This window comes from Sardina pilchardus, chromosome 15 (assembly GCF_963854185.1).
Source record: "Sardina pilchardus chromosome 15, fSarPil1.1, whole genome shotgun sequence".
In the NCBI taxonomy this organism is placed as follows: Eukaryota; Metazoa; Chordata; class Actinopteri; order Clupeiformes; family Clupeidae; genus Sardina; species Sardina pilchardus.
Window position 1 is genome coordinate 19,793,704 of NC_085008.1, and position 13,211 is coordinate 19,806,914.

At 42.8% G+C, this 13,211-nt stretch overlaps 1 protein-coding gene across 1 annotated transcript; it reads right to left on the reverse strand.

The window, feature by feature from the left end:
* Positions 1-855: 855 nt before the first annotated feature.
* On the reverse strand, positions 856-13,154 carry fbxl5 (F-box and leucine-rich repeat protein 5). The gene is made up of 11 exons (XM_062556217.1): positions 12,967-13,154; positions 11,487-11,702; positions 9,887-9,982; positions 9,339-9,534; positions 8,642-8,824; positions 7,450-7,575; positions 7,114-7,262; positions 6,544-6,626; positions 5,629-6,396; positions 3,406-3,554; positions 856-2,009 (listed from the first exon to the last, which is right to left on the reverse strand). Exons 1-11 carry the CDS (start codon positions 13,048-13,050, stop codon positions 1,933-1,935), a joined length of 2,127 nt encoding a protein of 708 aa, XP_062412201.1. The 5' UTR covers positions 13,051-13,154; the 3' UTR covers positions 856-1,932.
* Between the last annotated feature and the right edge of the window lie 57 nt (positions 13,155-13,211).

The window sequence follows — 13,211 nt, forward strand, 5'->3', positions numbered from 1 at the left end:
GAATATTACCAATGTTACATTTATATATGCCTACCATAGACTCGTAGCCTGTTCCCACCCACTAGATCTTCTTTCAAGGAGATCTAGTCTGGAATGCCGTACAGTTCATAACAGTTTCCCCATTTTCATTAAATGTCATTCTAATCAGTGACAAGAGGGGAAGACACAACTTTTTGTGATAAACAAAAGAGGCAACACCTGCAAATGTGTTGGTAAAATGCAGAAATGTATTTACAGGAAAGGTAGAGCTGCATACATTGTTTCCCGACTGCTGATGATGTTTATTGTCAGTTTGTAAAGTTTAGGCAGAGTAGAAAGTAACGTTAGGAATCTCTGACCAATGTGTCTGGTAAGAACCAATGATTTCAAAGTTAGTACCCATCGTTAGGAAAGTGTTAGATTGGGAAACGTTTCCCAATCGAGAGTCACCAGACTCTCTTCACTTTGTGAATGAGTTTGGATTTTTCCAGGCTAATATGGCTAGGCTAATTAAAAATAATAGGCTAGACTTGATCTTCTATAACTAGAATCAATAGTTATAGTTCTTAAAAATAATAGGCTACACTTGATCTTCTATAACTAGAATCACTGATTAACATTCTTATGTAGACTACTATACCAATAAGTCAATAGACTACTACACTTTGACCATCTAGAAGGTTTCTGTTTAAGTCCCAACTTCCCAACTGTAGAAAATTATGGAGAAAAAGAGTATTTTTTAAATTCCATTTTAGGTCAGTATATGTTCTTTATGTACCATTACATACAGTATGTCTAATAACATATAATCAGTTATGTACAGAAAATATACTAATATGAAATCTGTATGTAGATCATCTTCATTGTCACAAAGTCAACCAAGACATTATGTTGTTCAGCTTTAAAATGGTTTATTAACAGGTTTTTCTCCATGCATAAGCTGAGTGATAGGCTTATGTTAGGTATTTCCAATTCTGAACCCATGAATGGTGCTTCACAAATGATTACATTTACTTGCCCTGAAACAGGAAATCAACTTTTGTTAAATCACACATTCCAATTTTGAATGCTGCCCAATTCAGTTGAAATCAACACACTGCTTTAGAGCCAGATGTGCAATTTAATCATTCAAAATGTACAAATGATTGGATGATTAGATCATCCAAAACCAGATAATGGAGTGAGGAAAACAATTAGGTTGACTCCAACAACTGAGCCTATGACATTAAAGCACACCAATGGGCGTGCTGGTAATTTGAAATTACTTGATGGCAGAATTTAGACTACTACCCTATTTGTTAAGACAGCACAAATTCCTTGATGTCCCATCTATCCCAGTGTAACCTACAGTATATTGAGCTGAAGGGGAATGGTTTGTGTGTATCTAATAGGGGGCTTCACAATCGCATCTCAGTAGGGTGTTGACTATCTGTGTGACAGATGACGGAAGGTATTAAATGGTCACCTACTGCATACTCATCTATGAACTCTGAGAAAATACAAGCTACGCTGTGAGTTAATAAGTGAACGTAGGACTACAAAAAAAAGAGATGGAAAGGATCCCTAAAGGACAAAACAGAACTCAGTGGTGTTAAGTGATGAGTTACTTTTAAACAGAAAGGCCCCAAACTATAGGATGATATCACTATCTCATCCCCACCATTAACGAGAACAGAGGGAGCCGGTTATTACACCTTCAATATCTTACAAACGATCTGTACATACAGATACTCCCTCCCTCCGCTTAGAAAGGAAACTTCTCAAGAGATACAAGTGGAAATGCCATATCAGGAATTTTTAGCAGATTGGGAAAACCATTTTCTTCAAAGAAAGGGAGCACAGCCGATTGGTGTTCCTTGGATTAAAGTGCACGTACAAGTAGAAGGGGTGCGAGAGTGATCTACGGGAGAGCACACACACACACGGGGGGGAGAGAGGAAGAGGGCGCAGACTCTACTCTCCAGAGCGGCAACAAGCCCTGAAGCCACACTGCAGGTTCTGGCAGCCGCTGGCCGTGTCCGCGTGGGGACCTGCAGAGAGATGTGGCAACACACAGCCGTTAGGGGGCGCCAAAGAGACATAAAAAGGCCCCTTTCTCAACAGGAACAAATTGCACACGGCTGACCTCTTAAGTTCAATGCGTGTTCTACAACAACAACCACCACAATAAAAAAAAAGAAGAAGAAAAAAAAAAAAATAAAACATTCTGACACCATGTAGAGAGGACAGAAAGAGTCCTCCTTTGAAGCTACAACTTCATCTTGTGTGGAATGTGCATCTGCATGTAACAGAGTTCTAGAAATGAAAGCATTAGGTCACTCAAGTCACTACTTTACCTTAAACATGACCTTAAAGTGTCTATGTCAGATGTCACAGAGTAACTATAAGAATGCACAGGCATGTGTACAGAGTTCAATGTAAATAATTTCCATTAACTTACCTTTCACTGACAGGAACTCTACAAATGAGCATGCTGGCAATTAAGGGCAAAGTTAGACAATACCAGCTACTTCTAACAGCCATTTCAAAACAACACATGGTCTGATTCAATGACTCACCGTTACCAACCCACAAAGTAACATTTAAAATATACCGTGCAAATTGCAATTTTCCCAAATGGGATAAACTAGCAAAACATAATTTATTTTAGTGACCATTTGGATCAGAATGATGCAATCACTTAGGCGTTGAGCACAGCATACACGAAAGAGGATCATTTCCAAATCCAAGACTGCAAGAGGAAATTACTGCGATCAGGTAGACTAAACAGTAAGTGCTGCTCTACTTCTAATAGTTTGTAACTATTCTTATTGCAAGAATGTGTGTATGTGATATTTCTAAAATAACCTCAAATAGTAACACTTGGCAATTTTGATCACTGTACATACACTACTCAAAAAAAGTAAGGAATATCTGGCTTTCAGGTGACATTTACAGAAAGCACTGAAACTTGTAACTGTTGAACACGCACATTCAAAAGTTTAGAGAAGGTCACACTAAGTTCACTTGAAGAGGTTATAGTGGATTTTAGGTTCATCCTGAAATTTCACCGGGAATCCGAATACCCCTGAGTCACACAACTGGTTCATACTAGCAAATCTGGCAGTGGCAGATTAAAATGAAGCCTGCGTGACGAGTCCTTATGTACACACTTCTTATAGAGCATGTTTTGATGCTCTACAAAAGCTTTACAGCACCAAAGTCTCATGTATGCTTTATTTTTTATAATGTTCTGTGTACATCAATCTTCTATGGCCTCTAAGCCAAAATTGGTGAATAATAGTGATATCGTTTTCAGCACACTCATTCAGGCCAGACACAAATTTGGACCTGCATGACCACCCTGCAGAGCGGAACATGTGGTGTGTGAGTAGGTGTGTATAAGTCTGTCTGTGTGTGTGTGTGTGTGTGTGCGTGATGAGTTACCGTTGATGTTGTCACAGTAGTAGAAGTGTTCGTCGTTGAGTGCTGGACAGGCCGACACCAGCTCTTGCAGTCCCACCTCAGTGATGAAGAGGCAGCCCGACAGGTTCAGGTGTTCCAGGACCGGGAGGCCTCCACGCTGAGACAGAGCCCTGGTGGCAACACACACACACACACACACACACACACACACACACACACACACACACACACAGTCAGCTACAGGTATAACGTTTTAAGCATGCCAAATGTTTATAGCATGTTCAGAGCAGATCAATTACATATTTAAGCAGCAGAGCAAGCAGTCTGAGGAACATCCCTGCATTACCAATGTTTCCTTGCCCAACTTTCTCTTTTTTGGGGAAAAAAAAGACCTCTCACCTCTCCTCACATTTCCAAACTGGTATCCTGATCACCCAGGTACATAGCATACCTCTATTAACACATAAACTATTGCAAGCTTCTATAATAAGTTGAAATGAACAAGGCTGGCAATGAATAACTAAATAATCCATTTAAATGAGGTTAATGAGTTCTAAGTCATTTTGTATTTTGCATTATGCAGATAACACACTCATAAATCTATACTTAAGTCAGTGATGATCATCTGTTGGGCAGCAAAGCTCAGAATGTGAAATAATGACAATGCTGTTTTGGCAGTATTAAAGAGTGGATTTTTTTTGGCATTTTCAGCCAATATCCCCTTCCATTCACCCACCAATAAATCCATGTTTCTGTTTCCAAGGTTTTGTCAACAGAAAGATTGAGACATTTCAGGGAAATTAGCCCATTTCACAATTTCCAAATCTCCAGCTTTGTTGAAGTGAGGTTAATGGTCAAGACTATTTCCGTTCCTGTCCTCCCCGTAGATCGTGCTGTAGAAGAGTGACTTTCTACAACTATTTTCACATCTTTGAACCTAAACCTCGCCAAATCTGATTTGATGTTTGTCAGATTTCTGACATGCGGACAAAGTACTGTATTTTTAACTGATTTGTTTACAGCGGAAGTTGAAGTAGTAAGGCACTGTGTAAGAGGCCCATAATATGTATGCTCTCAAAGGAAACATTGTATCAAAAGCCTGGAAGTAAAAAGGCATTGCCATGCAGAGATCCCTTAGACTGGGTAGACCAGCCTGATCTGCCAGCGATTTGATTTTACCCTGCAGCTCAAACTGGAAACCTGCACATTTATCTCTCTGAAACCTGCACATTTCTCTCTCCACTTTTGCTGGAACCAATCACAAACTGGCTTATCCACCAGGCGCATTCGAATCATTAGTCTGATTGGTTGAAGAATTATCCAAGCGTACAGTCATTGGAACTATGCCCATTGATCACGACTCTTCTTGTGCAGTAGAATTATAGCGCAGACTCCCCAGACTAAGTTTCAATCTCAAAAGATTGAGCTTGGTTTGGTGATAGCCAGGCTAGAGATCACTGATAGAATCAAGTTGACATGATCGTCTACCGTAAAGAGATTCCAATTCCTACTTGACAATTCATCAAAACTATAACTGGTCCCAAGGGAGACTACAGCACTAGATGTTGATATGTAGAATTCAGTTGAAATGAAAAGAAACCCATTTAAAAGCATGTGACTGCTTCAACAAACAATAGCCACTATTTCCAGTTCATTTTGATGGCTTTCTCAGAAGGACAGATGCACACACTGACTTGCAAATAACAAACGTCAAAATAAACAGTGCTACATATGTTCAACATCGCCACATAGCCTGTAACATCAAATGTGAGCTTTTTTGCTGGATTGTTTTGAATATCTTTTCAGTATTGCGCACGCAAGCCTAAGATGTGACAAAAAATAAGCAGCAGGTCTCTGAAAATAAGCCCTAAAGAAGCGACCCAAAACCAAAAAGATGGCATCCACTCCCCAAACCCAATTACAATTCTGTGGTGGGTCATGTTAGAAGAGCCTCCAGTTACAGCGTACAGTTGACACAAGGGGCATAGGTTCAAAATGCCCTCTGTGGACTGTATGTGTGGGTGCTGTGTGGATTCTACGCAGAAACAACAAACACGATGCAAGCCCAAAAGAAGCGACTGCATAAAAACAAACACCTCTAAAACTGCAACTTCACAAAAAACAAGCCCAAGTCGCTTATAATAAGCAGACTATGACAACTCTGCTTAAGACACAAATTCTATATGGCTGCTTTGAAAAACGAAAAACAACTGAACCGTAACACAAGTGTAAAAGGTACATTACCTCAAGCCCAGGTCTGTGATCTGATAGCACCCGGACAGACTGAGGAACCTGAGAAAGCGGAAGGTGTCTGATTTGTCAGTCTGTTTGCCACGCCCGGGGCAAGTTTGGCCCTCTGCAGGGCACTTAGTCCGAAACCCAGCGCTGCCCCCTGTGGCCGGAGGACTGCACTGGGCCCCTTTAGAAGTCCTTAGGGCGGTGTCTCCGCCACAGCATGTGGAGTGGCCACATTGTGCATCTCTGTAGGATGCATGCTGCAGCGGCTGCTGCTGCTGCCAGTAGGGGGAGCCACTGCTGCTGCCTTTACCAGTTCTGAAGCCTCGCTTTCGGCTCCTCCTGCAGCAGCACTGCTCCCCGACGACCTGCATCTCCGGGGGCCTGGTGGGGCCCTCCAACGCCGGGTCGCCGCTGCCGCCCCCGCGCCGGCTCCACTCGGCCGCGTCCTCGATGTCGACCAGCTCGGACGGATCCAGCACCCACACGTGCGCCGGTCCGAAGCCGTTGCCTCGGCCGCCAGGTCTCCTCTTGAAGATGAGCGCCTGCCTGCCCCTGCCGTTGGAGCAGTCGGGGGGGACCTCGTGCTGGAGCTTGATGGGAGAGGGGAGACCGGCCAGCAGCTTGGCCTTGCGATCGGGACTCCTGATGGGAAGGGAGCAGGAGGTCAGGTCGCCCAGGCCCAGGGAAAGCCTCTTCAGGGTGTGGTCTGTGATCTTCTCACAGCCAGACAGGTCCAGGTGTTCCAGAGAGCTGCATGCACCCAGAGAAGCCCAACTGGAGACAGCAGAAATAGGGCCAGAACACAGAAATTAAACCAGATATCAGAAGTAATCGTTTACATTTAACAGCACATCCAATAACATCCATCCAACATGTTCCTTGCAGTGAGCAAGATATTAACGAGAACAGAAGAAGAATTACCTGTCGAATGCAGAGTCGGTGACATCAGTCTGGGTTAGGTCCAGGTAGGTGAGTTGGGGGCAAAGGGTGAGGATCTGGCGAACCTGTGAGAATTGAGAAAGTATTAATTCAGCATACAGTATACAAAAATCCTAATGGAACTGCGGTGTGGAAACTGAATGGACGTAATGGAATTGAAACCAAGGCTTTGAACCGGTTCATGAACGAAAACCAGACACTATTAATAGACATCGATATTTGATATTTGATATTGATTTAAATATTTTAATAAATCAATAGCTTGATCACTGGTGCAGAGTCTGGATGGTGGACTTACTGGCTGAAGGCAGCGAATGGTGAAATATCTCTATAAAATTAACCTTAAAGTGAAATGTGACTCCCGCCCCTATTTGCAACCAGAGGAGGTATTTATTGTGCTGTGGCCTTCAACATCAACTTAATTTGAACTTAATTTAGCTAAGTCTATCATGTAAACTAGAGCTAAACAGAATCCAAGATTATTCTGGATTGAAGCCCTGACTGAATCAGTGCTGAATCAGTGCTCTGAAGGCAACAAAATGGTCTACATACCATTTTACTGGAGACGGCAAAGCTGTATGCCAGGACGATGGACCTGACGGAAGGCCCCACGATGGGCAGAAGGTTCTGAATCATCCCATTCAACAGCTTCTTCTCTCGCTGGACTGCATTAATAGCTGGACTCTCCTCTGAGGCCTCTTCTGCATGGATAACACACAGCAACATCACTATCTCCACTGTGAGATGGTAGCCAATTGTTCCTCTAGTAGGAATCCAACTGAAAGCCATCCCAGCCATGACTTAATATGCTAGGCACTGGTTACATAACCAGGGTGCTTTGATATTGCCAAAATAACAGACTAGTAAAAAACACAGCTGAGGACTCACCAGACTCGTCCACGTCTGCATCTTCATCAAACTCCTGATAAGCGCGGCCCTCGTCTTTAAGGTTCTTCACCCACTCCTCATCGGGATCCTGATCCTGCTCGCCGGGGGGGCCGTGGTAGTAGTCGCCTAGGAGACATGCCGTTAGGTACGCGGTACGTGGGTGTGTGAGTGCAGTGAGAACTTAGCCGTCTGGATAAAAATAGCTGGGACACAAGTTTAGGCTGGCCAGCTGCACAGATGAGTAACATGGATCCAATACGGGCCCAAGCAAAGCCCAGCTCAGAGGGGAGGAAACTCTCAATTTATTATGTGAGCACAATGCAACACTGACTAACATTTCTAAATAAGGCTCGGAATTTGGGCTTATTTACTTCAAAGTAAAAGTAGCTCAAGGGAAAAAAGTAATTAGGACAAAAAAAACATAGCAAGCCCTTAGACACACTGGGTGTGTTGCATGGCATCTACTTTCCCTGCTGATTTTCATTTTGGCCAATGCGTGTAGTTACATTTACATTTATTAATTTAGCAGACACTTTTATCCAAAGCGACTTATAAAATCTGGATCAACGTTCAAGCTTTTTGTTTGGCAGGGAGGATCAGCAGTTCAGTCTTTTAGAGGTTTAGTTGGAGGTGGTGACTCTTCATCCCTGGGGAAATGTCAGAGACAATCAGAGATCCGCACCAAGACCGTTGGGTCGTCAGGCAGGAATGACAGATAAGAGTTGGGCATCAGTGATATAACAAGCCATGTGAGCAGATAATCGAGCCCAGCAAGGATATGGCAAAGAGAAGTGGCCCCAGCACCGAGCCTTGGGGGACCCTGTATCGAGATGGACATTTGGGCTGGAGATATGGACATTTGTCCTAGCCATGACATAGGCACGAGTTAAAGCAGGCACACACATCTCTGAGGTTAAGTTACAGGTACTAATTGTATGCAAGCTTCTGTTCTATTTTGCATTTACTAGTCTAGTTAAACTTGTTTGTTGAGCCATAGTAGCTCAATGCAGCCATCATGTACACACCCACACACACAACACAGTGTGTCCCAGGGCTAACACCGTACATTCAGTAAACAGTTTGTATTCACCCATTTCAGTCAAATGTAAGCACATACTGTAGTTTATATATGACTAAAAATGACTAAATATTAAATATGTATTACTATAAAAAAGCAGGCGACTCTCCTTACCTCTCGCCCAGCGGACTGGGTACAAGTGCCTCCAGAGGGAGCCAGTTTTGGCAACACTTGACCAGGTGGTGCAAACCTGCCCGCAGCGACACAGGTCTTCTGGGCCGAGGTATCTAAACAGCTTTAGCAGAACCTCCACGGGAAGCTGGGAGATGTGGGCCGATCCGGACCCCTTCTCCAACTCTGCCCAGCCAGGTGGACGAGAGAGAACACACATAGTCAGCTGTGAGGCTATGTACAGCTGTGAAAGCAAACTCACTCTTCATGGGGCAAGAAGGACATTTCACAAGCCGTTTCAACACCAGTTCAAAGCTCCCTGACGGTCAGAGATGATGCTAGAGCACTTCAGGGAAATATTCTCATTTGCATAACACATCCAAAGAGGAAGTTTTTTTTAAGAAACATTTTAATTTTCTTAATCAGCATGATGCCATGTACCCATGCTATCCCCTATCAAACTGGTTATGGGCAGTATATTCTAGAGCAATTTATGTAATGAATAACATTCTTCTGTTTTACACACTCAACCTTCTTCTGTGTACTTATTTTTAACTACACTGTTATCTTTCCACTTATGTAAACATTAATTGCCTTGGAGTATAATATCTGCTTCAATATAAACTTGCCTTGCCTAAATATTAGTTTCACTCGGTGAGTTATTGAGTAACTCATTTAAGCAACAGAAAGCCCAACTCACCATCATCCGTCTTCTCGTGGTCCAAGTACTTGAAGGCCTTGTGCAGCTCCTCGGCTTGGTTGAGCAGGCTGAAGCCTTTGAGCACCTCGGCCGCACAATCCCAGCGCTGCTGGCGACAGTGCTGGGCAATCACCTGCTTCTTGATGTCCTTCAGCTCCTCATAGGTAAAGTATTCCATCAACATGGGCTGGAACACCTACAGGAGCAGGCAGGGAAGTGACCACGTCAGCACAGCTATAACTCAAACTGGCATTGCTTGATAATATATATGGACACTACACGAGACTCTCAACGCTGTTCACACGTGTGAGTGTGTGTGTGCTTGAATCAGATTTCACACTCACATGGAAAAAGTAATAGCTCACACAGAAATTTGGAGTGTTTTAAACCAATGTGTGACTATAATTCAGGCAAGATGGGAACTCCATGATCTTCAGCTCCATTTCCCTTTCACATCCATACAATTATAAATGACCATTTTCAAAAAAAGACATCCAATCTATTAGGCTAAATGTCCCCAGGTTTCAGTGACAAACAATTTGTCATACCTCCTCCTCCTCCTTCATGTGGGGAAGGAAGTCCTGAGTGAAAGCCTCCAGTCTCTCCTTCAGCTGTCGGGCATAGTTCAGCTGCTCGTACTCGCTCTGGGGGAACAAACACACCATCGATCATACACAATAAATCTTGTCGACACATTTTGCTGATTCAGTGTGCCCATTATGCAACTACGAAAGACACTTCTTCTCAGACAAGTGCCTTTTGTTCCGATGTCCAAGCTTCCACATGTTCAATGTTGAAACAACAACTGGAAGCTGCATGCATCTGTTGTGTGTATGCTCAGAGGTGGTGCCCTGCAAATGTTGCAGTCAGTTCAAAACCTTAATAGGAAACAAACTAGAGAGCTCCGACTTAGGCGGGCAGGTTAGACACCACCACCACACTGAATTCTATTTGAACTCTGCCATGCAGGCCATAGCAACGCCTTTCTACAAACCTAATTTGGAGCCCAAACTGCCTCAAAAACAAACATGTGAGTTTCTGACTGGCTTCCTGTGCGCATTCAAGTTGCTAGCAGAAGATTTAAACAAAAATAAACTGAAAACAATTTAATAAAGCTGCTTATTCATGTTGAAGTTATTTCTGCCTTCCTGTTTCAAAACAGAGACTCACAGGATGTGCCGAGTTTGGCTTGGCCAACCACAAGTTGGGAAATTACCCCGCTGGAAGGGGGGTGGCAATTCCCACAATTGCAATGTTCAGATGCTTTTAGATAACTCAACAACATAAAAATTGCAATGGCAAGACAAAATATTAAGATTGAAGACTCCTACACACAGTACATCCCTATATCTGACCAATGTGATAAAATTCCAAAGGATTACATGTATAGCCTACTAATTCATCCTTTGCATATCATGACATGGTATCATGGTGAAGCACAACACAGTCACCATACAGCCATAAATGCATCTTAACGTTCACATATCTTGAATTCTTAGATACGGCCACCATAATACTGGTTATGAACAAAAACTGTGAAACCCATGATGCCACTAGAATTTTGGGAACCCCTAGAAAATAATGTAACCTTTATTACACTCCCGGATCATAAACATCACAGAACCCTCAACGATCTTGTGGGAAAAAAAGGTGCCAAGTGCACGGATTAAACTGGATTGACACAGACTGGCTGCAGGCTTGATTTCGCTTAGTCATGGTGACAGTCCCATGAAATAGAAGTGTAGAAATAGAGGTGAAGTGAAACATTAAAAGCGAACTACCACCAATGTCTTGCCCTTCCCCGATGACTTTGGTGGACCACAATAAAATGAAAACTCGTAAACAAATGTTAAACTCTTACTTTATACATAAGACAACATTCATTAGACAAATGGTTCTCCTTTTTATGCAAACCAACCCACTAAAAATATGGGAAGAAAATATAAACACTCACTGACACACCCTGTCTTCTTTAGACAGTTGCATAACAGAAAGACTGGCACTACCAGCAAACTGTGCTGCTCTCAAACCCAGCCAACAAACATCATGTGAGAAATGTTACTGCCAAAATAACTCAGTAAGGTGCTCTGATAAGATTGGGCCTGAAAACATAATACCAGCAGCATGATTCGAATGGCAAAGACTCACCTTGACACTCTTGAGTCCTTTCTCAAAGAGCGACAACATCTCGGAAAGCTTGTTGTCCGAGTGCACATCGTAGACTGTGTGGCTGCGTTGCTGCAGCAGTCCAATGATGTACTCGTTCTCGATCTGTTCGTGCATCTTGAACTCTTTGAAGGTAGCACAGAGTGACTGCAGAAACGATCTGAAATCATTGTTGTTGGAGAAGTTGGTTTTCGAGAGCTGCAACAGAGGAAATGTTAGATTCTTACTTTAGGTGTCAACACCAAGCCACCCTAACTTTTATTTTTAGTGTAATATACTTAACACACTTAGGTTTAACGTTAGAGGGACGTTCACGAGGAATAAACTCAGTCTGTTGCCCATCACGTCAATTAACTGGGCACACAAAACGTGTATTGTTGGTAAAACGTAACTAGGCGTGCATGCACCAAATTCACGATCAAAGGTCCTTTTCAGATGAGACGGTTAACCTAAACAGCTGACTCAAATGGAACTCATAAGAAGCCACCTGACAGACTGAGCAAAAATGGTTAGCTTGCTTTAACAACAAACTACATGTTTACATTGCCTCGACGTTAAGGTAGTCAAATAACTGACACATGCAGTGTATGCATTACGATCTTTCATCCAATGAAAGACCAACTATTCATTGCATTCAACTATTTGAATGTCTTCCACTTGCTTCAAGTTAGTACTTAAAAGTTATCCCATCTAACGTTAGATAACTTAATGGACGTGGCTAACGTGTCCATCTGCAAGTTGTTGCTTACAAAATACCCACCAGACGTACTCATAAGCAAACAAATACGAGAGTGCTTTAAAAACAAGACAGTAGACTAACCACTGTAGCAAAGCAAAAATGTAAATTCACAATTTACCTAACAAGCTATTTGCGCAACCATTTGAATGGTGACTGCAGTGTTCAGGCTGGCTAGCAGGCTGTTGCTATCGACTGACATTTCAGGTTAGGTCGCTGAATTAGGTAACTGTGATAGCCTCATCACGTTAGGTGGCTAAGCTGTACACAAGTCCAAACTTCTAAATTAAGATAGTAACGTTACCACCACCAAGAACCCACCAATTCAATCTTGACTATATTCGTAACGATTTGTTTGGCTTATGTCATCTTCACTTTCCTGACTAGCCATTTGGCTGTTGGTTAGCTTGGTTGTTAGCTAACGTACGCATGTTTACATTAGGGTTCAATTACAATAGTAACGTTAGAAGCTACAGACTGTGAAAGCCATAATTTGTCAGGCAATACATACAAATGGCCAGTAAACCTAAATTGATAACTTGGTTATTTGACAAACGGCGTCCCACCTTTAACATTACACCCATCATCATAATGCTAGTTTAAGTTAGCTAACATAAGCGAGTTTCCTGATGGCGTGAACGGGTAGCTAACGTTAGACAACAATTATTTGGCATTCGTTTTCTTAAGCCTTGCGCATATTTTGATGCTAAGCAATGCAATCCATACCTTTTCGCAATACAGACCCACCAACTGTTTCATACGCCAGTGTGGGCCTGTGAAAACGTCCACTTCGTCGGGAAAAGGAGCCATCTTCACTCCATACCACAACAAACGAAGAACTCCACTACGGTATGGTCCCGACGGCGGCGAAGACTTCTGCGATGGAAAACTTGCTAGCTTAGCTGCCTGTCTACGTGTTTGCTCAAGGTAAAAATAGATTCTTGTGACGTGCAACTTGGCGCGTCTGAGAT